The sequence below is a fragment of the Haliotis asinina genome, chromosome 3 (genome assembly GCF_037392515.1).
Source record: "Haliotis asinina isolate JCU_RB_2024 chromosome 3, JCU_Hal_asi_v2, whole genome shotgun sequence".
Classification (NCBI taxonomy): domain Eukaryota; kingdom Metazoa; phylum Mollusca; class Gastropoda; order Lepetellida; family Haliotidae; genus Haliotis; species Haliotis asinina.
The window spans coordinates 85,426,290-85,454,058 of record NC_090282.1 but is presented as its reverse complement, the minus strand read 5'-3'; the positions used below and the strand labels follow the sequence as shown (position 1 = coordinate 85,454,058).

General features: G+C 42.8%; 1 protein-coding gene across 2 annotated transcripts in view; it reads left to right on the top strand.

Annotated features, from left to right (window-relative positions):
• The window catches only part of LOC137278651 (thrombospondin type-1 domain-containing protein 4-like), a 228,971-nt gene that overhangs the window by 55,415 nt on the left and 145,787 nt on the right, over positions 1–27,769 (top strand). For both annotated transcript variants that reach the window (XM_067811149.1, XM_067811150.1), the window contains exon 2: positions 10,920–10,986. In XM_067811149.1, coding sequence (XP_067667250.1) covers positions 10,920–10,986 — 67 coding nt within the window. The remainder of the gene's footprint in view (positions 1–10,919; positions 10,987–27,769) is intronic.

Sequence of the window (27,769 nt, the reverse complement as noted above, 5' to 3'; positions counted from 1 at the left end):
TTGACAATACATTTCCCTTCCCACATTGTACAACACAAATACCATGTGAATTAAGAATCATTGGCAGCGCTAAATAAACTTATTAAATATCAGTGTTGAAGTTGAGTCTTGACCAGAAAGTCCAGTAGCTAGTTCCAGGACTATTCATGGCAAGTCACAGTGCTTACCGGAGCCAAATATCCGTGGTGGTGAGCTATTCCTGTGATGGTGGTGTCTAGTCGTTCTTGGTATAGGCAAACCTAGTGTCCCTGCTTCCTACCTGATATTGACACATCAGATATATGATGATGTTTTTGAAGCATGGGTGATCTTGACATACTTACTCTGAGGTTTGGTAGCATGGCTTTTCATAACACAGCCCGACTGCGTCAAAGACAACCGACAGTTTCAAATGAGTTCATAATCACACAGACTCTATTGCGCATACCTGATGGCATTCAGTCTCGTCGTGGGTGATGCTAATTCGTGGGTAAGTGGGATTAGTCAACTCTACAATTTAAAAATAAAGAGTTAAGACATAACAAGGTTCGTTGGACGTTGTAAACTGGCGCGCGTTGCATTGCAAACACGTGTGCTTTAATTACGGCTTCAAAGGCGTCGCTACAGTAAAACTAGCACCTTGCCTTTCCAAGCCGACACCTCGCGCCCCCGGGGATTCTCTCTGTCACAATCTAACAGCAACACGCTGAATAATATTCCAGGAGATAGTTTTTACTTTAACACACGTCTTTCTTGGCCTGTTTGTGTTGCCTTGTCCACTGCCTTCTCATGACGCGGATTATGTAAACTGTGTTGTTTCTAAGAATGTTTCATCATTTTCATTCGAAATATCAAAAAGGTTTCAAACATTTTTTTTGTTTCGTCCTGTTAACTTGGTGTTGCTGCCATGTCGAAGTATCTTTGTAGTATGGCTGATAACAGGTAGGTTGTGTTGCATACTTCCCATGCAGCTGAGAATGAAATTCGAGTGCATACAAGACTACTGAATTAATGTATCGCTTGGGAGACGCTATCTAAAGTAGATCTGGTTCGTTATAGGTATAATATAAGTAAATCTCTTTACTACATGAAATGCTACATCTCATGTTTGTTAGTGGGTAGAACAAAACTGTAAATGGCCTTTGGCGAACCACCAGTGTTAGCACGATACGATATTCGACGTAACTCATTCAGCAAAACCACTCATTCATCATGCTTGACAGTATATTATATCAAACACAAGACTTGGTTTTCTCTCTAGGCTTCAACTGTTAACATTTGGAAACCACATTCACGAGGGTAGTAATTGATCATGAGTATCCATACCATCTCTGATTAAGTAGATAAAACGTCCCTGGTGTGGTATGAACCAGTTTGTGGGTTCGCCAACATCTTGTAGAAACATTCCCACCCATAAACAACAGGGAACCATCACAGAGATTCACGTATACATGACAGCCACTCCGTGTTGATACCGCTCTTACTCAGGGGCGCCATATGCCATCTCCCGACTTACGTGGGATCGTATCATATTTTAAACATACATTTTTAAAATATAAAAAACATAAAACTGTACAGAAACTCCTGAATTCTTTCTTTTTTTATTTTGTTTGTGTCCATTTACATCGAGAACATAGAAGTATAGATTAGACGTCACCAGCATGAAACACTGAAATATTTCACTGAGACATTTGACACTGTCCCATGTGTTTATTCCTTGCATATGGCTTTGACCATCAAGGATGTGAGGAGAAAGGGTGGTTTAGTGACAGCTGAATGAACGACGATAAAACATTACGTCCATTTAGACAAATGACTGACACAGATCGCGTTGCACCTGGAACGGAATGTGTTTTTGACTCACCACCATCTGCAGCGTCCGACAAACGCCGACAAAGCACCTACTAACCATTGCAAATTTTGTCTTGTGTATATGTGAAGTGTGTTAAGTAGTCATATATCCTAAAAACGACGGAAGCAGAGTACTACCTGCTCATAATGTGTTCAAACACCAAGTACAGAGGCAGTTGTACTCAAATGTAACGTTGCTTCATCATGATGGACAGAAATCCTTTGCAGTTTTGGTCTAAAAGCCGGTTGTGTAGCCCTTGACAGCATCAGTGTGCCGAGCCTTTTGAATGGCAGTATCTTGTCCTTCAAATGTTAATTGGTTAGTGAATGAAACAGCAGTAACGACAAACACCGCTTCAGGCAAATGACTTCTACATGTGCTGATGCCACGACACCCACAACAACTGTTCAGCCACTGCAGCCGCGCCCTCCTATCAATTCCACGTTGTCACATATCACTTTCAGTGTTGTTTTTCCACATGCACAGCATCCTCCAGAAGGAGATCATCTGCAGCTGTTGAAACGTGCATGTTCCTGAAGTCCTTGGAACACTCTGATAAATCAGGTGATTCTGAATGTGTGGTAACTCGTGTCATCCCCTCCACCCTTACTCGCTGATGGAAGAAGTTGGTCTACAGATCTATAACTGGCCTTCCAGTAGACAGTGTTTATGTAGACTGTCATTGTAGTGGGATACACAGGTGTACAATAGCTAACTGTTATTGCATTTTGTCATTTGTTTCCCGGATTCCTTGAGATGAACCCACCCAATCAAGTCTACCTGATCTTTTCTGTGTTCAGCAGCACCTCCTGAGCGGCCGACATACAGACTCATATGGTTGGGATGTGTTGGGATTTGTCATATACCTAAGACGGCTTCATTCTCCAAATCGGACAGTCAACCTGCATGCCACACGCTGTAGATACCGGTCTCCGATAAAGATAAAATGTCGGATAACATAAGTGTAGATGGCGCTGCCTCGAAGTTGTTGAGGTCGAAGCTCAATGCCATTCACTGCATACAACCCCTTTGGTTGATTTGAAGTCGTAGGTACCGGTACGGCAAGCCCTATACGATAGACTGATGTCTTGTGGCAATTTAAAATAGCAATAACAGGCCTATTCCTATGGTAGACATTCGTAATTTAGAAACCAAATGATGCAGTTAGAATGGTTCTGATTCGTACCTGTAAGGTGCATCTAATTCCATAGATTAAGGGATACCGTTTTCACTAATCAGAGGGAAAGAGGTTTTGACAATTTAGCGGCAAAGTTTCGAGAAAACCATTCTGAGAGTGCCATCAAGTTTCACTTCAATATGCATTTTATGATAATGATATTTTCAGCAGATATTTTTTTGTTATTTTGTTCACAGTTCAGCAGCAAATAATTACAGTCATAGTGACAATATATTCGTCTGTCATTTATAATTTGGGGACTTGTCCTGGAACGTACTGTAAGAAAGGCTCCCCGTAACCCGACTTATGCATGTTTCTGTTCACTCCCTGTGGGCAAGCCGAGATGCCATATAACCACTTGACAACCTAGGTGATTAAGTTCTAGAAATAGACGTAACGTACAGAGTATCAACCAATGGCTGCCTGACATGTATTTTACTGTTCCCCTGCTTTTACGCAAAGAGGTTTTATTTCTTTTTAAAATGGTGCCCCGGCTTACCGCAAATAACAAAGGCGGGATAAACGGATATTATTTTGGTTCCTCCCTGGACGAAGCAACTTGAAGATGGCGGCGTCCCGAGACATATCTTCCTGTGACTACACCAATGCATGGTGCCTTGTCTGACAGATTAATGGACGACCGACTGAGGGAGTGACTCACTGGAATGTCGTGACAGCTAAACTAGGTATAGCTAGGTGATTAATCGTCATCAACACACGGACATATTTATGTCTTCTTTACATGTCTTGTTATTGTTTGGTGTTGACGTGTTTGGGCTGACTTTTGGTCTCAGAAATAAAGTCACATTAAAAATATTTACATACACATATCTACAAAATAACAACTAACCACATGGCACCCAGAGCTGAGGTAATGAAGACTTGCCCTATCATTGTAGATGTGACTAGGCTCATGATCTATTGTCCAAGGTCGGGGAGACAGACTGTTGTTTTACATTCGAGAGAATGTGTGAAGTACGTTTCGCCGGCCACTGTTTGTGTCTGGATGAAATGACTGGCGAGATCAATATTTTAAAGATTTAAATATCAGATTGACAAAACAGAAAATTCTTCTCGTTAAGCGATAAGACCTGAGGACTGTATGGAATGCAGGAAGTATTTACATGTTTCTTCGCCCCAACTATATTTAATATCCCCACGCCATTACAATGTGTGAATGGTATTCTTTCTTCTCTGTGATATTGCTTCTGTGTTGCTAAGGGTGGTCTTACAATGCTGTAATAGCTTGTTTTGAATTTTTGTTCGCCTTCACGGAGATTTTTACTTACATTTCCTTACAACTGCTGTTATGTTTTCGCCCTGGATATAAACCAGTGTTCAACAAATTGTTTGTAAACGATGTACTAATCTTCCTTTTCAAGGTAATGTTAAAAGTCTTACTTATATATCATAGGGAGATTCGCTCGTCACACCGAAGACCCGAATTCGAGTCCTCACATCAGTACAATGGGAGAAGCCTATTTCAGGTGTCCCCCGCCGTGTCCTCACATGAGTTCAATGGGAGAAGCCTATTGCATGTGTCCCCCACCGTGTCCTCACATCAGTACAATGGGAGAAGCCTATTCCATGTGTCCCCCACCGTGTCCTCACACGAGTACAATGGGAGAAGCCTATTCCATGTGTCCCCCACCGTGTCCTCACATGAGTACAATGGGAGAAGCCTATTCCAGGTGTCCCCCGCCGTGTTATTGCTGGAATATTGCTAAAGCGGCGAAAACCTAAGCTGACTCACTCTAAGGGAGAGATATTGATTGCAGGGACGTTGTTGATTCCAGGTTTGTATGTATTTTGAAGTTAGCGAAAGATCCCCAGGTAGGGTTTGTAGTAAATGGAAGGATTGAGCACCTCATGTGCATCGCTGGAATGGAGAAAATGCAATATTTCTGTCGCCAGCTGGGCTGAAATAACACTGGAGATCTAGCAACACATGGTCAGATATTGGGACAGAATCAACCAAGTACATTTTAACTATGACCAGCTGTAACTTATTCATATCTTGTTGTATATAGGAACTGGACATCAGGCCCCGATACAGAACAATAGCCCTGACCCCGATCACTGACCACTCACCATTGTTTCCAGAATCTACGTCCCGGGGGTTTCACCCAAGCTGTTTTCATCTGCGACCCGCGGTGACCCCTAAACGGGGTTTCTTCATCCCAGGTTAATTGAGTGTCTTTGGTTTGTCGTGAATTGAGAATAAAACCACAAAACTGTTTTGCCAAAAGCCAGTGTGCATATTTGATGTAGTTTGTCATATAAATAGGGTATCGTTGGCTTTTATGGTACGTTTTATTGAAGCTATTTCCGCTTTTGTCACGGGTTTTACGCCGATGTTTGCGTATACGTGGATGCATGTGCTGGTCGTATTTTAATGCATATTTACCATGGGAAATTAATTTTCAATGGGGTTTTTGTATTCCATTTCTTTGAAGATGAAGGCGTGCGACCTTGGCATGAGCCTTGGCTGTGTCTTCTGTATATTGTATGTAAATATTGTTGTGGAGGTATTACTTTAGCGAGGTGGACGGCAAGATGGAGCGTGGGAAGTTCGGAGTTGGTGTTTGTTTTAAAAGTCAAATACCCTTGTGTCGAACCTTGACGTGTTGAATATAACTCCTATGCCTTGACATACACTTAAGGTGGTCTTAGAGTTGACATTATTTTGTGCAACATCACCCAGGCTTTAACGCTTATATTCAGGAGATTCATTCATGTATTGCGCTGCGGTAGTTAGCAGCATGATCCCAGCTGAATTCTTCTTCGCGGACGTTGACGTTCTCTGTCATGTATTTTCAGGTGCACAAGGCTGTGTCTATTTCTTGGGCACAAAGCCGCGTCTCTTTCCCACAAGAAGTAACCCGTGTAAAACACTGCTATATCATCCACATGTGCAGGGCAGATAGCACTGTAGTACTGAGTATGTTTTAACATGCCAGCTCTGTTTTGCACGAAGCAGCATTCTGCATCAGTATCATGTGTAATAAGAGCCAAACAAACATTTTAGCAATCAAAAAATCCTACCTCGCGAAACACTGCCAGTGTAAGTGCCGACTTGATAACCTTCGGTGAAACCCTCCGATTGGGATCAGGGATTAGAGTCTAGTGATTAGAGCATTCGCCCCTCACGCGGATGACCCAGGTTCGATTCCAATCGGTACACTGGTCATTTCTGGTGTCCCAAGCCGTGATATTACTGGAATGTCGATAAAGCGGCTTAAAATCTTAAACTCGGCAACCTAATCGAGAAAAACATAATATTATCTACTGACATACTCGATACATGCAGTTGATCAACATTAAACACAGTACAGTTAAAGGTTATACGAGCTGATTGCCGGGGTGTGATCTAACAGTGCATGTACAGCACACATTGTTCACAACCTGCAGCGTGCCTACTCTTGCAGCTTGCGCACGTATCTCATTAAGTCGAAACACGATATGGTGGTAGGCACAGTTCACTTGGATATATCATTAATGCACAATAAAAGTAGAACGAATTTAACTTAAACCGGATTAACTAGCTTCAGACACAAACACCCCCGTATATATGGGGCATCGTGCTAGATGACACCCCGTAACTCAACACGTCTCCGCCCTGTCCCCGATATCCACAATGGGGAATGTAAAATGTGCAGTGCATACGTGCATAAATCACTGTACACCGTCGCTAGACTGAAACTAGCTCGACTTTATGTCTCACTTCACATGTTTACAATTTCGTGGTTCATTTTCAGCGATCTAATTACATTAAATTATCACATATCCCGTCACAGTCACGATCTCTAATATTGGCTTATAATGCAGAGTCATTACATGGTTTTTTTATTTAAAGTTTATGTGATAAATAGTTAGACAAGTGATAAGTGTAATATTACATGCTGAACTATATATTTTCTTGTTTGTTGTGAGGAACTGTGTGTTTTTACCTTTAGAAGCATTGCACGGTTTGACAGATATGCAATTGCTTAACATGTTTACCAGATTTCCAAACTGTGTGACTGGAAGTAGATTCTGTGAAACTGTATATTTGTGCATATCTCGACCAGTGTTTGCTATATGCACCAACTCTCAAAGATTATACAGCAGCCAATGCATACAACACTACTAGTGTAAGCAAATTGTTAGACGACAGCATTTCTGATGAGTACAGGGGATTATCATACGAGAAATTAATAAATTTGATTATTTTTTACCTACTGTTCGTACGGAGAAGAAGGGTAGGGAGATGACTCACTGAATATAGTAAATGACCACAATTAAAGAGGTAAAGGCAGATACAAGTGTGAGTGACATCATTTACTAGATATTAGTGCCTGGCATTTAACTAATATTCTGGTTTGTAAACAGTATAATCGATGAAGTCGTCCTTGCACTGATCCTGACTAGGGCCTGCGTGTAACGGATCAAATGAGCAGTGTTCTCCTGTCACCAGCCACCTGCCAATACATTCCCTCACAAAAAACAGCAGAGACACGAAACCCTGCAAGGAAGTGCAGTACCGAGCAGTATACACTGACACCAGCCCGTCTCACCTTGCACGTCAAGGTATTGTGGCACTACATACGACCACGGCACGTAACTTGAACATAAGCTCTTCTGCTCCAAACCGGCTTAATGGAAATCACCGGACACCATTGTGTGCGACAACGGACACCATCACCTACATCACTAGAAGCCTAACCTGACAAATACTTGCGTGACTGTATTGCTGACATGACACAGCTGGTTGGTTGATATTGTGCACAGTATTATCACATATCATTTTGAAAACAAAACTGTGGCTTTAGTGCCAATATACTTATTTTGTCGTAGTCTAGCTAATGCTATACTGACTCTTACCCTCTGATTCAAAATATTGTTATATATTAGTGATATTAAAGTGGATCAATAACATGTAATAATTGCCAAAAACACGAAACTATTTAAACAATAAACAGAACATAGATACAGACACGATGCTGATGTCATTACGTGCAAAGGTGACCACGTGACCTGGTCTGATATTTGGTGACTATGTCCACGGCAGTGTTAATGGTTAAACGTATCTTTAGGTAAGAAGCGCCAGAAATGCTATTCACCTTGCAGGCATGCTTCTTCATGCATATGAATCAGAGTTTCTTATGGATTGTCAGACTATTGAATTCGACCAAGATATCTGACATCAACGTCAGGTGATGTGGGCAAGAAAAATAGAAGAACACCTCTTTCATAACTTAATCTGTAGGTCATGGTCACCGTTATAAATACTACATATTCCTTGTACAGAAATCGAACGAAATCGGTGCTTTAGGTCCCACTTTACAGATTAAAATGCCACCGTTGAAAAAACTTCATAGGTCAGTTCCAAACGATATTGTATTGTAGCTTTAGGCAAGGTGAAAGCAATCCTCATGAAACAAGCTCCTGTCGAGCACTGATAACATGAATGTTAACTACAGATTATTAGATTATAGCAATGTTAATGTTAATGTTGAATTAAGAATCTATAAGCAGACTACATGTTTCTGACACTGTATAATTTAGTGAATGACCGCCTGCGGATATTGTACATTGAAGGAACCTTTCTGATTGGGGTCAGTACTAGGTCAATATCCATGATGATTACATATTTAGCGCGAAAATATTACAATTCAATGATGCAGATCAGGTGAAATTTGTTGCCTTGTCATGTGCATGCTTGGTATAGAAAAGTGCGAGGTGGAACAGAAAGGTACGGACCAAGTGATTCACCATGCACTAGTCACGTCACGCTTTTCTACACCCTGACATCTCGGCCCCCGCAGCTGCTTTATATATTTGCTTGCAGTCTTTATGAGACTTTGCACCTATTGAAAGGCACTTAGCCCGATTATCATATATAGGTGTAAAGCGCAATACCCCCACTTCACAGTCGCCTTTTTTCATGCTTTGACAACCAAGATACAGTATCGGCCAACAGGTGGAATGTCATCTTATATTTACACAGTATGGGGATCGTACTGGTGGAGGCGATCACAGCTTTGGTTTTACTCTCCGCCTTGAAAATACTATCCCAGCAGTGCAAGAGCAGTCTCGGTAATCCTGTATTTTTTGTCGAGTGTAAACTGTGCAAGCCCGCATTCTGAACAGCTTAAGGATCACAAAGCCGGACTGGAATGAAATACCAGACGTATCTGTTCAAGATAAATTGTGTATAGAGCTGGCTTAAAATGAATGATGTGCGGTTGTTATATAGTTGGCATTAATTAGGTATCATCTGAGTGCACACTATGTAAACGGGAACTGGCTACAGTGTTAGGGGTGCAGTAAGTGTAGACGTATTTACCCATTAACAGCAAACTGAAGGTTGTGTACTGTGCCGTAGAATTTCAGAATATATAAGAGGCATTTTCTTAGCACCAAATTCACAATTTGTGAATATTTTGCAGTGCACTAATGCAGCCTTTGAGAGGCTGTATGAAAACATTCGTTTCACAATTATCTCTGAACCACCTTTCTGTAATCATTGAATTGTTTTCATGGAAATGTAATGCCTCTGCCACAAAGGAGGTTTGGTTGTTTTGAAAAAAATCGTTTCCATGATCATAGTACGATTTTGACACCATGAGCATGTTCACAGTTACAAATGATGACACCTGGTTTCCAGAGGTGTGTGTAAAATGTAGTACCGATGCAACATGACACAAACACACGCATGGGCACGTCAGTTGTCCAGGTGCAGCACAAACAAACGAGGAAACATACGACATGAAGCAAAATAGGAAACTTTTCAGTACTGCGTCAATTTTAGAACATAAATTGAAAGCTTCACTGAAACCTTAGATGCAGTAACTGTGATGAAATCACTTGGGGGAAAGATTCACTCTCTGTGAAATCCTTGTTGTAAGACTACACTTAGTTGTACCTAATTGTACCCGTTAATTACTCGGTCAACGTCATTCCTCCTGTCCTGCTATATCAAATGAAGTCACCATCACGTGTGTACAATATTGGATATTCACTACCAGTCAGTTTTAGAACTGCTGATCATAGTCAGTCGCTGTGTGTGGTGTAGATAGATTTAGCATGATATTGCCCCTGGTAACACATGCAACACTTCTGTGGTATACTATCAAGCTTATGGCAAGCTCAGTGTTCAAATAGCTCACAAAACATCCGAATAAATATTTGAGTTCAAGGTAAGTTCACACCCCGTTCCTTCTCGACATGGAACTAATCCCGAGTGCTTTTATTGTACCTCAGATCACCATGAACAACATTGGACTTTTCAGACGTGAAACTTACATGGACATTATAGTAGCAACCCGAGGTCCTTTTGGCGGCCTCCGCTACTTCCATGTTGAGATTAATTTATGCAAACGTCATGTGGAAATATCCCCCATGGTCTGGATTATGTTCCTCAAAGGAAATTAACATTATATATCTAAGATGTGGGGTGAGTCGTAGTTTGTGTTCCCTTCTGTTCTTCCGCCCCTGGTGAGTCTTTTCAGCCATGCGAATGTGTGCATAGTCAGTTGTCACTTTCACAGTTTCGACATCATGCCGCCATGTTGCCATTTTGTCTCCACCCGCAGACTGATGAAGCTGACACGGTAACAGTCCTTAATTCCATCCTCTCAGAGAATTACTAAACAATGGCAGCATTCAGATACATGCATCGATGGCTGGATCAGTTATCACGGTTGATGTCGGTTCATCCTGACCAACACCAGTGATTTTCCAATCATCGCTTCATATGTTTACTCACAGACTCACTTTACAAACAAACACAAATCTCATTGTTCTCCTAACTGTTAACGCGGGGTGGAGCTTTAGAAATAAACATTTACCTTTTCAGACAGATATTGATTTTCCAGTTGCGGTGGCTTTTGATTTATCAGCTTTGTTAAGAATTGCCTTTTGTTGCAGGATAATCAGTCATTGTTTGCGGCTGGCACTACTCGTTGTCCTGCTGACTGAAACAAGCCAGCAACAGGTAGGTGGTTTTTCTTCGATCAATATGTGTATATCAATATGATATATCCCGTATCCTCGCCAGCAATGGTAAACATACAACTGAAGAAGTTACTATTTGAGGATAGCTCTTGTCCAGTGGGGAATCGTGCAGTAGACACTACAAGACAGGGACTTCAGACATATAACACAACAAGACTTAGAGACCAGGTATAAAGTAAACACAACAAATCAGATTAACCAATGTGAGTGACGAATATTTTCATGTTACAACCTTACACTGAGACTGTCCTGAACATATGTGCACGTTCAGTATGTTGGGTTGTAATGTTCTGGTGGTCGTGATCCTGCTGCACTCAACTCACAGTTTCTGACGTAACTACGGGTGGACAGCTTAACAGGGCGCCGCTCTACAGTGCCGAATCTAAGTCACAGTAACATTGCCTACCTCAAGTAACAATAACATTACCTACCCTAAGTCACAGTACCATTGCCTACCCCAAGTCAGAGTAACATTGTCTACCCCAAGTCACAATAACATTGCCTACCCCAAGTCACATATACATTGCCTACCCTAAGTCACAGTAACATTGTCTACCTCATGTCACAATAACGTTGCCTACCCCAAATCACAGTAGCATTGCCTACCACAAGTTACACGAACATTACCTACCCCAAATAACAGTAACATTGTCTATCCCATGTCACAGTAGCATTGCCTACCCCAAGTCAAATATACAATGCCTACCCCAAGGCACATATACATTGACTACCCCAATTCACACTAACATTGCCTACCCCAAGTCACAGTTACATTGTCTACCCCAAGTCACATATACATTGCTTACCACTAGTCACAATAACATTCTCTACCCCAAGTCACAGAAATATTTTCATGGAGCCCCGATGACGTCATGTGTCCCCGGACAAACAAGTGTTGATGTAACTAGGAATTGTCACACTTAAACCAAGCACCAGCATTCCAGGCGGGGCAGACATTGAGGTACGGCAGGGAACCGTAGTTTCCTCATCTGTTCACACAAACCTCCGCCACAGGTTCCCCGACCAGCTACCTAGTGGAGATCTCCGGGGTCATCGCCTGCATGTAGAGCCTGTGAGTCGGAGATGTGAAGCATGTGCCCTTCTGTGTTGAGGAGATGGTCGGAGCCCTGTGCCTTTTGCTCACCGGGGTCTGTTTCAGTGAGTTTTACTTCTTGTGTCTAGTGTAGACAGATGTGAACCAGCGCAGACAGATGGCGAATTAGTCAGTTTGGTCGAACATTGCACTAAAAGGTATTCTGCTTATAGCGAGTGACAGGACAGGAGCTTAATGCCTGGAAAGTCTGTCGCGTTGTTGGTGACAGGAGTTTTCCACTTGGGTGAAGTGCCGAGCAAATGTGCTAACAAACAAGCACACATACACGCGGCGAAGCGGAATCGAACCTCAGATAATATATCTCTGATAAATCCACGGGATTCAACTCTTGGGGCTGGACAACTGGATGACCCGCGACCGAGAAAAGATAGTAAGCCAGTGCAGGCAGATCATGAGCCATCCTGAAAATACTCTTTCATTACAAAATATATAAATATATGGGTTAAGTAATGGCTTTGTGTATCTGTTAGATGTCTTCTCTACAGTGTCATGTAAATCCATTCATCAGTTTTGTTTGGGATCGAAATGTTCTTGAACTACTTGCACTTCACATGGACTTCTCAAGCAAAAAATGCAAGCTCATACGATTTATTACTGATTCGAGCTGACACCACTAATAAAGTGTGAGGGAGTCTTGCTCAGTCCTGTTTGACTCATTCTCTACAGTGGCCGAGCCACGACCGAGAACAAGGAGATATTTGTTTTGAAAGGTAGTGAACCTGATACAAAACACTGTTAACCCCGAGGCTGCCTCTGCTGCAGCTTAAGACGTCAAGGACGTTGAGTCTTCCTGTTGTTTCTGTAATGGTCAATCTGACCTCAGGTGCCGATCGATATGCATGTCAGTGTGACCGACAATACCTATCGGGTGTAAACAAACGGTGTTACAAACGACGACGAGGTCAAATAACAGGCTTTTTTCTGTTAACATAACAAGGAGATAACTGAACCCGAGGACTGCTTCCGTGAAATGCTTGTTTGGAAACTTAGAGTCCATTGTATTCAGTTGGCAAGTAAAACATACTTGTTTTCACTATCCGGATCAACCCAATCAGCCGGTGTGAGCAGACGCTCTAGTATCACCTAGGCAGTCTGCTCTCACCTACAGTTAAATTGATAAAATCTGTAATGTGCTCTGATTCCTGAAAACATGTCTGTACGGCATGATGATCATGGCCAAGACACGCCGGGCGCCAAAATTGACGCTACGTTCCAGACGCTACGTTCCAGACGCTACGTTCCAGACGCTACGTTCCAGACGCTACGTTCCAGACGCTACGTTCGTTCCAGACGCTACGTTCCAGACGCTACGTTCCAGACGCTACGTTCCAGACGCTACGTTCCAGGCTGGGTTCCAGTCACAGGCCTGTTGATCTTTGGTCAGTGGTTCGAATACCAACACGGGGCTGGACAACTTACGAAACCCATCGAGGTATTGGGGAATTGTTTGACCTACACATGATAACCCGATCGTCTGGTACTAAAGACCTATGATCTGTCCCTGAATGTCCACGGGACGGTCGCGATAACGATCTTCAATTGTCAACCTTAAGTATGTACACTGACAATTTTAAAAATTAAGCAGAATTGACTTTATGATCTGTTCTTCTTGAGAGCACAATAGAATTCATTGAACAAAAGGTTCTTTAGCTTCTTATCGCGCGCTTTATCATAGGTGCGGCGTAAGTAATCTAGCATGCGTTCCACTGGTTTCTGACCGGATTTTCTCATACTTAAAACACAATACGACCACTGAGACGTTTTTATGCAACACCTGTGTCACAGATCCAACGCTGACATTTATCATTTCTACCTTCTCTACCCGGTTATTTACCGCCAGGTAGTTTATGGCCTACTCGGCACGGCTGTCGTGGTTGAGGATCCAAGCATATGTCTTTAATCTGTTAATCTCGCTAATTTGTCACCAAGTACTAAAACCGGCTTCAGTCTCTGTAATCTGCAGATAGTTTCCGGTTATGGGGCTGCCGCAAGTGGCCTCCTCAATCCCTCTTCGTCAAGTCATCATATCAAGATTGCGCCGAACGACGAGTGAAGCCAAACACTTTGTGCGGTTAATCCAGTGAAATAATACAGCATTGTTTGCCCCAAGGGACGTAGGTCGCTCTGAGACGTATTAATTCCAGATAACCACTTATTGAAGCTTTAAGAAACGTCGCGTTGATATTTATTGCGGCTCATGGCGTTCAAGGCCGCGAAGGTGTGTTTTACACTCAGTCACGGGAGGCCCTGACATTATAGCCTTGCAATAACATCACCCAACACTCATGCAGGTTTACGAGCACAACGTGTCAAGCCCCTGCCTTGTGTTACATTTAACTCAGCCCCATCTCAGTGTTTGTTAAATTCTCTCTGACGACATACGCCACGTTTCAAAACATCTTCACTTTATAAAGAGCTGAATGACTAATGAAACCTCGGGAGCATGACGGGATATGTAAGCTGTATCATACCTAACCTGCCTCGGTGATCTAACATTCAGGTCTTGTTAACCATTTGACAAGGTAACTTGCATGACGTCACAGTTACTTGATGTGTTTAACGAGTTAAGTAATATCACCCCAATGAACACATCTTATCAAACATGTCGCCCTCTAGCTTTCAGCGCGGTTTATCACTTCAAGGCGACGCACTTCCTGAGAGTCGAAATGTGTATGTGTGGTGTGGCATAATTACACAGCCATGAGGCTCAACGACTAACTGGGAAACAAGCTCATTTAAGTGATGATATCCGAACGTGATGCATGACGGGTGTACATTTCAGTGATGACATCCGGACGTGATGCATGACGGGTGTACATTTCAGTGATGATATCCGGATGTGATTCATGACGGGTGTACATTTCAGTGATGATGTCAGGACATGATGCGTGGCAGCGTCTTTGCTCTATTCATATAAGCGTTACATCCCACCCTATCCCACACTCCCATTCCATTCACATACACCAAATATCATGTCACATACTCCCGCCATCTAGAAAGAGAGATAACTTAAAAGGTTTGCCTTTGGGAGACCCATGTTATTTCTTGCGAACAATAATATTAATAATATTGTTTTATTTCATCACACGTACTATTCTTAAGGTTATTGGGGGGGGGGTTGTTCCTTATTGAACCTATGAACACGTTGTTTTCACCAACAGCCAGTCAGTGAATCAAGGAGTAAAGCAGTGTTTCCTTTAAGTATGACAAAGTAACCTGCCCTTACGTCACGGGCGGATGTAGGAATGCAGATTGATGTTCGCCATACAGGTGTGTACGTTCATTAAAGCAGATTCGGAATGAGAGAGGAGAGGGTGGCACATCTGTTAACGTTTTGACTCATCGCGCCCACGTCCGGGGTTTGACTCCCCGAACGGGTACTGTAAATGCAGTCCATCTCGATTGAGTATTGCCCAAAGCGATGGTAAGTCCTACTCATCATACTCGCCCTCTCAAATTACCACTGGTGACCACGGTATTCGCACCGCCGCGTGATACTCCTCATACAGACAGGGCTATGGCCATGTTTTGAATGTGATCACATTCCATGTCTGGAGAACACGATAAACTGTTAACACGATACACTTCTACATTGTGGACAATGTGCCCTGAGTTGTCGTGGTCACCTTAATAGTGCAAAACCCTCCATAAAGAAATCCCGGCATCACCGTATAATTAGAAACTGCATTCAATATGTTCATGTTACTTGATGGAAACCACCCTACGTGTTGTTTGACTCTTGTGTTGTGGGGACCCTTTCATTGTTTTGGGCATATAAACGCTGCGGTCCCATCCAGCACAGTGTCATCTCCGCCATAGAATGTTAACAATGTCCCTGACGGACGTATGTTGGGTAATCTCTTGAATCTGTACAAAATACGATAGACCGATTTAGCTTCACGAACCCTTGGTCTTCGAGTCGCCTAGTTTTGTCAAAAACATATTACTTCTCTTCAAAGCTGAAGTGTCACAAAGTGTAAAACGATGTGAGATCTATTAGTTAAAGGGAAACAAATCTACTTTCGGCCAATTCTAGTTACCATACCATTCTACCGCCATAATCTAACGGAGAGGGTCTAGGTCACGTGGTCGCCCCTCCCGTTCTTGTCACTCGGCCCCTGGGCAGCAGGAACATGTGTTTGTGGGCGGGGAGCCTGTCTGGACGTGACATTTGCTGTTGTAGTTCCAACAGCTTATACAGAAAACTAACAATTTCCATAGAACCAACAAACGTCGAATGCTAGGATCACGGGGACAAAACATCACGATTGCCAATTACGTGTTGAGGCAACAAGTACGGACTAGCACGGCCGCTGATTTGGCGGGTATAGCCGGCTGCCTGGACAGTCATGTGTTGGGAGGGGCGTGTGGGGGACGCCCGCAGGATAACCTGGATTGTGATGGTTTGGGTGGTTGTGGGTGGTTGTGGGTGGTTGTGGGTGGAGTAGGGGATACAATCAAGGATGGAAAGGAGCGTGGAGAGTGAAACATAAACGGGTATGTTGTGACTGTGTGCATAATGACACAGATGGGTAGTAATGGGGGTGGAGAGGAACGGGGATCCTGGTAGATTAACATTGGCCGTGTAGCGTGGACGTGAGCAGTTCAGACATTACTACGGAACGAAAGTATGAAGCGTCTGGAAGATCCTGAAGACAGAGTTTGTTGCACAGTAGGTGTGGATTCCGTGTCCGGGATGAAACAGAACCATGTATCCACCTCCTTGTGTACAGTTACATAGTTTCTTGACATGGGGAAGGGAAACTGCAAGGAGGTTCGACACTCAACAAGAGTATCACTAGTACTGTAGGTGTGTATACCCGAGTAGGTTTACATAATACTTACAGGGACATATGTGATGGTCATGTATACTTCGTTTCAAAGTTTAAGGCTCACTAGTTTAAATATAATCACTTATTTCAGGCAACTAAATTTGTAAAATAGTTCATAGTGTTTAAGGTTACTGTTTACACATAAACTGATTATTGTCATGAGTTATATATATATATATATCATAAAAATCAGTGACAAGTGGCGAATTCTTAACAAAACTTTACACCAGAACGCAGCCGTTCACATGTGCGCTACTTGATGCATGATCCTCATCTGCATAAAGTTTGCAGTTATTGCAAACAGTAAACACAGGGCTAAAAATGGAGAGACACACAAATTGATATATTTGGGATAACCTGATATTCGAACCCAGGGCCAGTCGACAATATCATGACTGTTGTAGGGTCCCACAGGGCAGCATCAGTGTCTGGCACGTACGGTATTAAGTGTGAACATGTTGGTTGTTTCGTGAAGAAAGGTACTTTCAAGGACAAATCAGTATTAACCTACACTTGATGACAGGCTGGACAGGGAAGGGGTGAGCGTTTGATGACGGGACACGGGTCAGTGAGAAGCACGCCGGTACCAGTAACACATGGACAGTGACCATCCTGCTTGCATTAGGTGATGGTCAGATCTGTAAAGAAATCCATGTACCTACACACATATCAGCGAAACAGTAATTGAACTTGTGGGTCAGTGTCCACTTGCACCACTGTTACCTGTACAGTTACGTTGCACCACAACATCACTGGAATTCTTCCTGGGGAAATCTTACTACTTTACCTGACAGAGATGAATATCATACGGCATATGTCAGGGCAAAGTGAGAGTGATCTTTGTAACAACAGTTGGATTGACTCATGTGAAGAACATCACGGATGTTTGGCATCTTAAATTCTGTGACTCCTTCGGGTACAGCCATGGCTGACAATGAAAGCATTGAGTCGCCGTCATGGTCCATGACATTATTCACCATTACAGTCTAATGCATGACAAAGTCCAGTATGAAGGCTATGATTTCTGGTTCTGATATTGAGAGTATAACTGTGAGTAACAGCAACCATCACAACGTATTTAAGCCAAAATGGGTCGTCAGAAATGAATTTACAAAATTTCGCGCATTTGGACAATGACTTTTGAATGACGATGGAATGCATTTACAACCGTCTGGACACTGTCTTTACATTAATCACTGTATGAAAAGAACTGAAGAGTATCACGTCTTCAGCAGACTGTCCATGTTACGGTCAAATTGGCCCTCGTCTTTCAGAAGTATCTAAAGGCCAATACGGGTTTGAGGGGCAACACAGGATTCGGATGGCCGAATATGTCTTCTGTACGTGACAGCAGTCCTTACACTGAAGTCTGTCCGTATTGTTTGATGTTCCCGACTGATACAATACGGTCCAGGTATACCGTGAACAATTATGTTATTAAATGCGTGTTTTCATACTGACATTACTACAGATCCAAAGTTGTTCATCTTTGCTTGAGATAGACTGCATTAATTATTTCCTTGGGTTAAAAAAAAAGAAAAAAAAGGAAAAAGAAAAAAAAGCAAACAAACAAAAAAATAAATAAATAAAACAAGGAGAATATGAATACACCCATATATTAACAAAATACTTTTAGTTTTGGGGTTAATATTTTGTATACACAAACTCGGGCAGGCCGCGTAACAGTGGACAGTCCGATTCTTCCAACCAGTCCGTCGTGTGAGAACTATATGTGGCCTGATTTAAGGCCACTCACCACTGTGATGCCAATATTTCAAACAATCATCGCCTTTCACTCGAAGGTATTTACGATTCTGATTTGCATTTTATATTTGCTCTATGTCAACGGTTGAACAAGTACTCCTTGACATCACAATGGTATTATTTATGGAAATTCTCTTATATTTGACGTGAAAGGGACATGTACTTGAACTGTCGCACGTTACCAGGTCCCGTAACCACCCGACGCTTGACATTAAGGAATGCTGCTGTCATGTGGCACTGGTGTACATTCCGCCTCACGTACTTACCGATATCGATGGTAGGAGGGCCTGTCTGACAGACGCATCTGTAAACATGTCAACAACTCCAACAACTGTCCATAAACATTGATAACAGGCCTATTACGAGTCTAAAATATTTCCCCACATCGTACGGAATCTCCACTGATGACATGGTCAGATTGTAGACGCACCTGGTGAATGGTGAAACAGGTGATGGACATCCTTTCTGTACATACATTTGGCGTCTATGCCAAGCCATTACTTTCGATTTCTTCTCATCAACTATACTATCTCCTTCCGTACCAACCAACATTCAGGCCAAGCTGTAGACAGAAGTGGCATAGATTCACGCTTAGTTCCTGGCAAATTATAATTTTGATAGAAACGAAAACCTCCATTTAAACTGAAAGAGGCTTCCAGTGAGATGGGTGATTGAGAACATTGGAGCAAGGCTTGAAAATCATAGACATGGCTGGGTGGAAGGGAAAATAATAAGGTTCACGGACTGTGAGATCTAGACATAGAGTGACACTGCATACATACGTGAGTATTAGCTCCGTAGGCAGTGCCTTTTGCCGTCATGGTTCGATTCTTTCATGGTTTAACCTCCCTATGTGGCAGCAGGGCAAACAGACTTGGGTTCCCTTACACTGGTATATAGTTCTACCAGTCAAAATACGTATCGTCACTAGTTTTGAAATCATATTTGCTTTCCCGAATGATATCTTGTCCGTCGTCAGGAATGTTCAGACTTACTGAATCCCCGAACAGTGAATGAATGTATATTGTGAACGACGCAGATAACAATTTGTTAGCAGTCTCAGGCCTGGAAATAACCAATCGAGGCTCCTGGATCGAGCAAAACCCGGCCGTCAGCACAGGAATATGTGACAAGTTTCGTTACGCACTAACTAGGTGTATGTATGCCAGAAACACCCTTCAAATGTTAGTCGAGTAGTTTCTCAAAGGACCACACGAAAGCCAACTAGTACTGTGGGGGGATGAATATTGGCAGTGACTTCGTTGCGCTGAGTGTTACTTTTTTGACTTGCAGAGCAATTTATGGCTCACAGTCCCTGAACCATATTATATTTCCTACTGCCTAGTCCCCTCTCCAATGGTAAAGTCCTACATTTTCCCTGGTTCTCCGAAATTGTGTATATTCCGAAATGAAGCGGCGTTATAATAGTCTAAGCGATGGACGGCATCACCTACCACTGCGTACATTGCTACAGCGTTTACATGTACATGTATTTAAGTCTTCACCAACGTCAACATCTATACAAATATAAATGATGCTAATAATAAACAAGCACATTTCTTTACGCAGTCGGAATGGAACACAGGTAGATCACAGAAGGATTTTGCCCTGGTGTTTGTGATGCAGCGTCCGTATTTACTTTTTACGTTTATCAAGCAATGTTGAATATTGTCTCAGTTGTCTTAAACGAGTTGTGTATGAAAACGTACACCTCGATGCAGCTCAATTTAGAGCGATTAATACACTGTAAGTCCGTTTCCACTGAACAGTTTAAAACATTGCAGAGCGCTACGGAACGCTCACTTCAAACGTTTGTGTTAATCAAATATCCCGATACTTCACATGCAGGAGTAAGGTCACCTCAGAGACTACGGTAAATTTCGATATAATGAATTATGTATGGTGGTAGCTGATACACATGGGTTGTAATGTTACTGCTAACTTACATCTCTGACAGGTAATGGTATCTCTGGGTGGGCAGTCATTGTTTTCACATGTGCAACCCTCATGTGTGCATGGTTTATATATTCCCATAATTTGGCCACTGTACGGAAGACTGGTGATAGCATAGGATCTGTCACTGGAAGAGATATATGCAGACTGTCCCACACTGACCCTTGTTGTCCTGACAGAGACAGGCCATGGACGGTACAGGTGACATGCCTTCTGTACTCTGTACGTGTGTGCCGGGAGCCATGGTAGTTGTACAGTAATGTCACAGCAGCAAGCTGTTAATCTAAGGGACAAATGGTACATATCACAGAAACATGAAACTCTCTCCAGAACACCAACCTCACACCGGATTCAGATTAACCCTTCCGAACACCAGCCTCACACCAGATTTAACCCTATAGAACACCAACCTCACAACAGATCCACATTAACAATAAGAAAGAACACCAACCTCTCATCAGATCCACATTAACCCTATAGAACACCAACCTCACAACAGATCCACATTAACCCTATAGAACACCAACCTCACAACTGATCCACATTAACCCTATAGAACACCAACGTGACACAGATCCACATTAACCCTTCTGAACACAAACCGCACATCAGATCCACATTAACCCTATAGAACACAAACCTCACATCAGATCCACATTAACCGTATAGAGCACCAACCTCTCATCAGATCCACATTAACCCTATAGAACATATACCTCACATCAGATCCACATTAACCCTATAGAACACCAACCTCACATCAGATCCACATTAACCCTATAGAACACCAACCTCACATCAGATCCACATTAACCCTATAGAACACCATCCTCACACAGATCCACATTAACCCTATAGAACACAAACCTTACATCAGATCCACATTAACCCCCCAAAACACCAACCGCACGTCGGATCACATAAAACCCGTCTAAGAACCAGAGTCACACCAGACGACAGTTCCAAACCCACGCACACGGGTGTACATGCCAATCAAAACCTTCCCTTCACTATTGTGTCTACCTCCCATGCCCCACCCCAAAACACACACATTTCAAAGTGTGAACGTTCACTCCAGAGAGGGCCTGGTAGTGCCCTATGAATCTCCGCGACCTGCACACCATCGTGGACCATCCTAACCACCCCCGTCCTCAGCCATTCACAATGTTATCACACGATTAATTTATCGCCCCCTGTTAATAATTAGCAGAGCCGATGACTATATTATAGTGTGAGTGGTGGTCTCCCCTTTCAGCGACGCCCATAACGTTATTTATTGGCTAATTACCCTGCGGAACTCGGTACCGACCTTCTGGCTCACGTCTAAGGAAAGACTTAACTTTGCAACTTAAAGATTATGATGAATAGGGTTATATACCAGTATTTAGATCTGACAAGCTCATCGTTCTGCGTGTCCACCCTATTCTCACCGAGTAGTTGTTCTTTGTCGATAGTGGAACTATGTGTGGTATGATACGGCACGAATCCACCAGTGAGTCTCTAAACAGGCATTAATTAATAATGTTGTAACAATAATACCACACTGGTGACGAAGACGGTGTGTCTATTTGGTGACGTAATTTAAGGTGCTCATGACTGATGACGCTAGTTAACTAGACCGAGTGCTGACTGTACATGACAACGTGAGTGACATGTGAGGCACAGACATAGAGGGTACATAGTATATGACGGACGAGAAGACAAAAGAGCCAGGGTATGCCGGCTCACCTTGCCCCAACCAACACTATGTAGTTGGGGTTTGGGAAGGACGAGATGTTACTGTGTCAAAGATTTGACAAGGATATATGCCCCTATAGTCACCGCGCCATGGGATGGGTCATACCAAAGTGAGTGTCAATAGGATGCCATGTTCACTGCTGCCACTCTGAAGGAGTTAGCCCTATGAGTACCTTATTATCCTCAAAATTATACCATGTTCCATTCCCCAGTGAGCAACCGTTACAGAGCACCATTACTATGGTACGTGATGACTTCTGTGAAGGCGGCGTCCAATATGTTCAACAGTTAATGACAAAACTATGGAAGCAAACAATTCCCCCATGATACTGAACAATACCGGGGGTACTTGTCTTATCTACCAGGCGCCTCAAATCGCCATGTAGAATTACGCCTCTTGGATTCCATATATAAGCCCATATTCTGGTTTGGAATCACGGTTTGCCTCGATTATGTGGTTAGGTTTGTCAGTGCACTGTCCGTGCTCATGGGTTACTTCGGTAGTTCCTCCCACATTAAACGGACACGATACACCTGGCACATTGCATAAAGCGGCGTTAAGACCCCCACTCACTCATAGTGGCACTGTAGGCGTCAATATCTAGTAACGTTACGCTGAGGTATTCTCCAGACAGCGGGTAACAGGAGCTTCAGTACCACCTGGACCATTCTGGTTCCCCCATCAAACCAATTATGAGTCACAGAAGCATCACCTACAAAACCTCTCCGTCTGTACACACGTAATGATGAAAAGAATGGTTAGATCAGATCTTTCCTGAGAACAGAACTGTCGACATAGACAGTGGTGTCAGTTTTGCGACAGATAGTGTAGTAGAGAACGTGGTGTTCGCGATGGACGAATTGCTGCAAGTGAGGCACGGAGACCAGCAGAGCTTTACCTGTTTGATGGCGGTCACGCTAGCAGGTGCGTCATTCTGTTGATTATGGGGCATGGACCTGTTCCACAACACATGGTAAACTATCATCTTCTCCTCTCAAGGACGAACAGACCATGGTCAATAAGCATCAGTTACTGTTGCTTCTGCTCCAGACACAGGTTTGCTATGGATTTGGAAATAAGTCTTGTCAAGTTTACTTGAAACCGTCTCCTGATACAATCGATACGAGTGATGTCATACCGTGCTGACATTGATGGTGACATGGTTTAATTATACATATTTTGATAACTTACTAGTCACTTGTGTTACAAACAGAGATGAATACAGAACAGGAATCTCAATAAAGTGTTTACGCGACTGCAGGTATGGGAAGAGCAGTGACTTCAGCTTTTCAACAGTTACCCCACCCCCACCTCCAGCCGTCACCCCGACGTCTAACGTCCAGTACATCGAGCAGTTCCAAAGTCTTAAATTAAATTACTACACGCGGAGATCATTTCCATAGTACTTGCGCTACTAATCAAACTGGTGCCCAATGCAACTCCCTTAAGGTCTTGTGACATAAATGTTCGTGCATTTCGTGGTGAACAGGTGAGGTGCCTCTGCATGTGCATGTGTCATGAGGCCGCAGAAGAGGTTAGATACGGTCACGGTCAGTAACATCTAGTACCATCACTGATTTATAGTGATGTATTAACACATAGCAGAAGGATCGTCCAGTGGAGTGTTACAGCAGATTCCTTTTGACCGTATGAAAAGTTATGCTTCTTTTAATGATGTCGCAAGAATGTGCCAGTACGATCAGTGACACCTGAAGATAATGGTAGGTGTTTGTCTTCAGGTGAACATTCTGTAATGTGTTCCCTGTTTACCCACTCCTGTTTCATTTAACTTTAAATTCTATTGGGTTTTTTTATTTTCTAAAGTCGGCCATCATCATGTTTTGGACGCCTGTTTTGTATAATATTTAGCATTACAAACGTTCACTCCGTCAGTCGTTGTGTTGAATATATGTGTGCAGGGAAACCCAGATGGTAGAAAATGAATGGACAGTGAAAATACTCTGACCCACGGGTTTCCTCGTTAACTAGCTGCTGCTGACGTGTCGTTATTTTGTCATCCAGCTCATTAGCGAGACGAACCCACTGTGGGTAACAGGCTAATCAGGACTTCATTTCCAATCGAGTTTCAACGGTCAATGACCAAAATTTGAGAAAAAATGCGGGTGGGGGTAACTGGGTGCGGAACCCCTATGGATCTGCCAATGATAACAGGACGGGTAGTAACACTTGCAGGGATAATCTACAACAGAGTATCCCTGCTTCCAGAAGTAGTGATGGATCGGTCAGGGCACCTCAGTGCGTTCATATTTGTGCTGGGTAATAAAGGGTATTGAAGGGTAGCAATCGACTGTCAGCAGAGATGAAAAAATGTTTAATGTGTTAATCTATAGGTAAGCAATATGCTATAAAAGCCATCCATAACATCCAATACAGTTACTCTTCTAGCTAACACAATCACAGATATACCATCATGTCCCAACTTCACTGGAGTTCACTTCATATTTTATCTTATTGAGTATCTAATGTAAAGGGTCGGTGAATTTTTGAACGGTAATCGTAATGTGAGGAACAACATTCGGGTTATACAAATACACCCGCTAATCCCCAAACTGTTTACAAAAATCACATTTTATAATTTAAATCTATTTTAATCCATGTCATAAATCCCGAGTGAAGTGAGATTAAACCTCATGCATATGCAAAACCTTTAACAGAATCCCATAGCTGGGAATATGACAAAGACAAGATTACAAGATTATATTCAAAATCTTTTCAAAATGAATGTTTAAAATGTTTGACGAAACAAACGATCGTAAAGGCATACAGAATGTTGGTTTGAATGTTTCATGTTTTACAGGATTCTCCGCCTGACGACAACTAAACACTAACATTTCCATACATCTGTTTCTCATACCAAAACTCTTCACTAATTTCCAGAACATAAAAGATTGGATTAAGCGTGAGATTCCTATTTTCCGTACACCAAGGGCAGATTAGCTTCAATATCACGCCTTATCGCGCACTAATCGCCCGTGTAGCGGCTCTTGCGCTACGTGCGTGACTGTCTAGAAGGTGACGTACACATAAAAACAATGATTGTATGTACCACCCATCGGCACTGCACTGCGGTATCTCCCTCAAGTAGCTTCATTCACAACCCTGGTCGTAATCCTCCTTTCTGGCCCGGGGGTCGCACGGCAGATCAAAGGCTAAGGTATCAGCGTCTCAGACAAACTGATGCATCTCCCACGCTGATGGTGAGATTGTGCAACACCTAATTGGAAGTGGAGGTGGATGATCTATCAACCAGGCTGAGCTTGTCATAACCAGACGGGGACAGCATTGGTTGATTTGTTTTGGTGTCTTTAAGTAAGAACTGTTTATTAAAGCAGTTGGACTTACAGTATGCCTGGAATGTGCAGGGCTACTGTAACGTATGAAGTCTCGTATGCCGTCGTTGTGTGGGCGAGAGGACTGGATGATGGTGGATGCTAGATGGCGAGACAACGAGGGTGGGTTCTCATATCCCTGTCTGTCTGTCTTCACCGCCTTTCTTTATGCGGTTCGTCGATGGGGGCAGATAATGCAGGGGCCCAAGTTGTCAGATTTTGGCGATGTGGTTATATCGTGATATCTTGGGGTTGAAGCAAAACATTAAGCCCACTTGTGCTATCAAACACTGTGTTAGACGTGCGTGATTGCAGTATCTTCATCGTTTGTTTGTAATGTCACTTTTTGAAATCCCATTTCAGTCTGATGAGACAATGATGTCATGTTGGGTAGACTTCCAGACATTAGTTTTCCACACACTATAACGCGAGACAGCACTACGTTTGTCAGTTGTCTGAACGGGAAATTAGACAGGGTATATTAACAATCTCATCACTTTGCATGCAATCATTACTATACAATCTATCAAATCTGTTTCTCCAAACTCGCATGAAACTGAATTTAATGTGCAAGAGTTCCTAAAATGAATGCCAGTTGAATACAAAATGAAGTGGCATGCCCGACATCGAGGAGGCGAGGAATAGGGATGGGTGATCCCCTCATTAAAACGCGAACAATCCAGTCAGACTAGATGAAATTCATTTATGTATGCATGGAAGAACAATGTGTATAATGCGTAGATGGGTTTATGAAAAAGAAAAGGCACTTCTGACATTTGTGACCAGACGTGTCCGTGTAGAATATTAGCATGAAGTACCACAGTATATGCGAACATGGTGCCAGTTATTACTATTGAAAACCCTGGCATTTCAGTTACCTGCATGACATGCGGCGTATGTCAGTGAAGAGGTCCTGTGTCTGTGATGCCCTAAATGTCAATCAAACATTAGTTTGTTTCATCAAATTACTACACGCCTGTTGACAAGCTCAGATTTCTGCTCTCTCACCTGTCTTATATACCCTCGCGACCTACTTAACGCCTTTACAAAGGTTTGAGGCACAGTTGATATCTGCAGATGGATTAACGGATCATGTGATGGTGTCCGCCTGTTTGAGATATGCTGGTGTCGACATAATATAAGTCATGTTTACTGACATTTATCAGTTGACATGGCTAGATGTGTCCACATTCTCCCCCATATGAAATATCTTGGTTCTCTCTCAACCCAAACCTTTCCATATCCGTTCTTACGAGAGTGATAGTATAAGTAGAGTGGTATGGCATCGATGTGGGACGCGCACAAAGCAGGAAGATGACTAGGTTGGTGAGTGGAGTTCATAATAAGCCTTAGGATCCGCGGACCATGTGGTCGAATCTCAAAATGCTCACCTTTCGTGTCCTTCGTGTACAATTGCCACATCAGGGATCACGTTTTCCACCCTTCTCACTGACCTCTCCGACACTACCCGTGTAGGTCCCGGGTAGAATATGGGCCTTCAAGTAACCCATGCTTGTCGTAACAGGCGACCAATGGGATCAGGCGGTGAGACTTGTTGACTTATTTGGCACGTGTCATCGGTTTCCATTTGCACAGATCGATGTTGATGCTGTTGATCACCGGAGTATCTGGTCCAGACTCGATTATTTACAGACCGCCATCATATAGCTGGAATACTGCTGAGTGCGGCGTAAAACTAAACTCACGCACTCACCTTCTCCTACACGCTACATTACTACTCAAATAATGTTAGAAACGGAGTTAAATCACCTCAATCGTCTATCCTGTAAAGTCATCCTAGTCCTCAAACTTGCACAAGGCTTGAACAGTGTGATTAGTAGTGATTACCGTGATCAAATAAATAATTTGGAAGCGTTGTCCCTTTAAATGACTTGCAATCTTTCGGTTAATGTAATGATAGAACTGCTAAACATCCACTGAATTCAGTGCCTACTAGCAGCATGTTTGCTGAGTCCAGACCAAATTATAGGGACTCATTTGTACATGCTGAT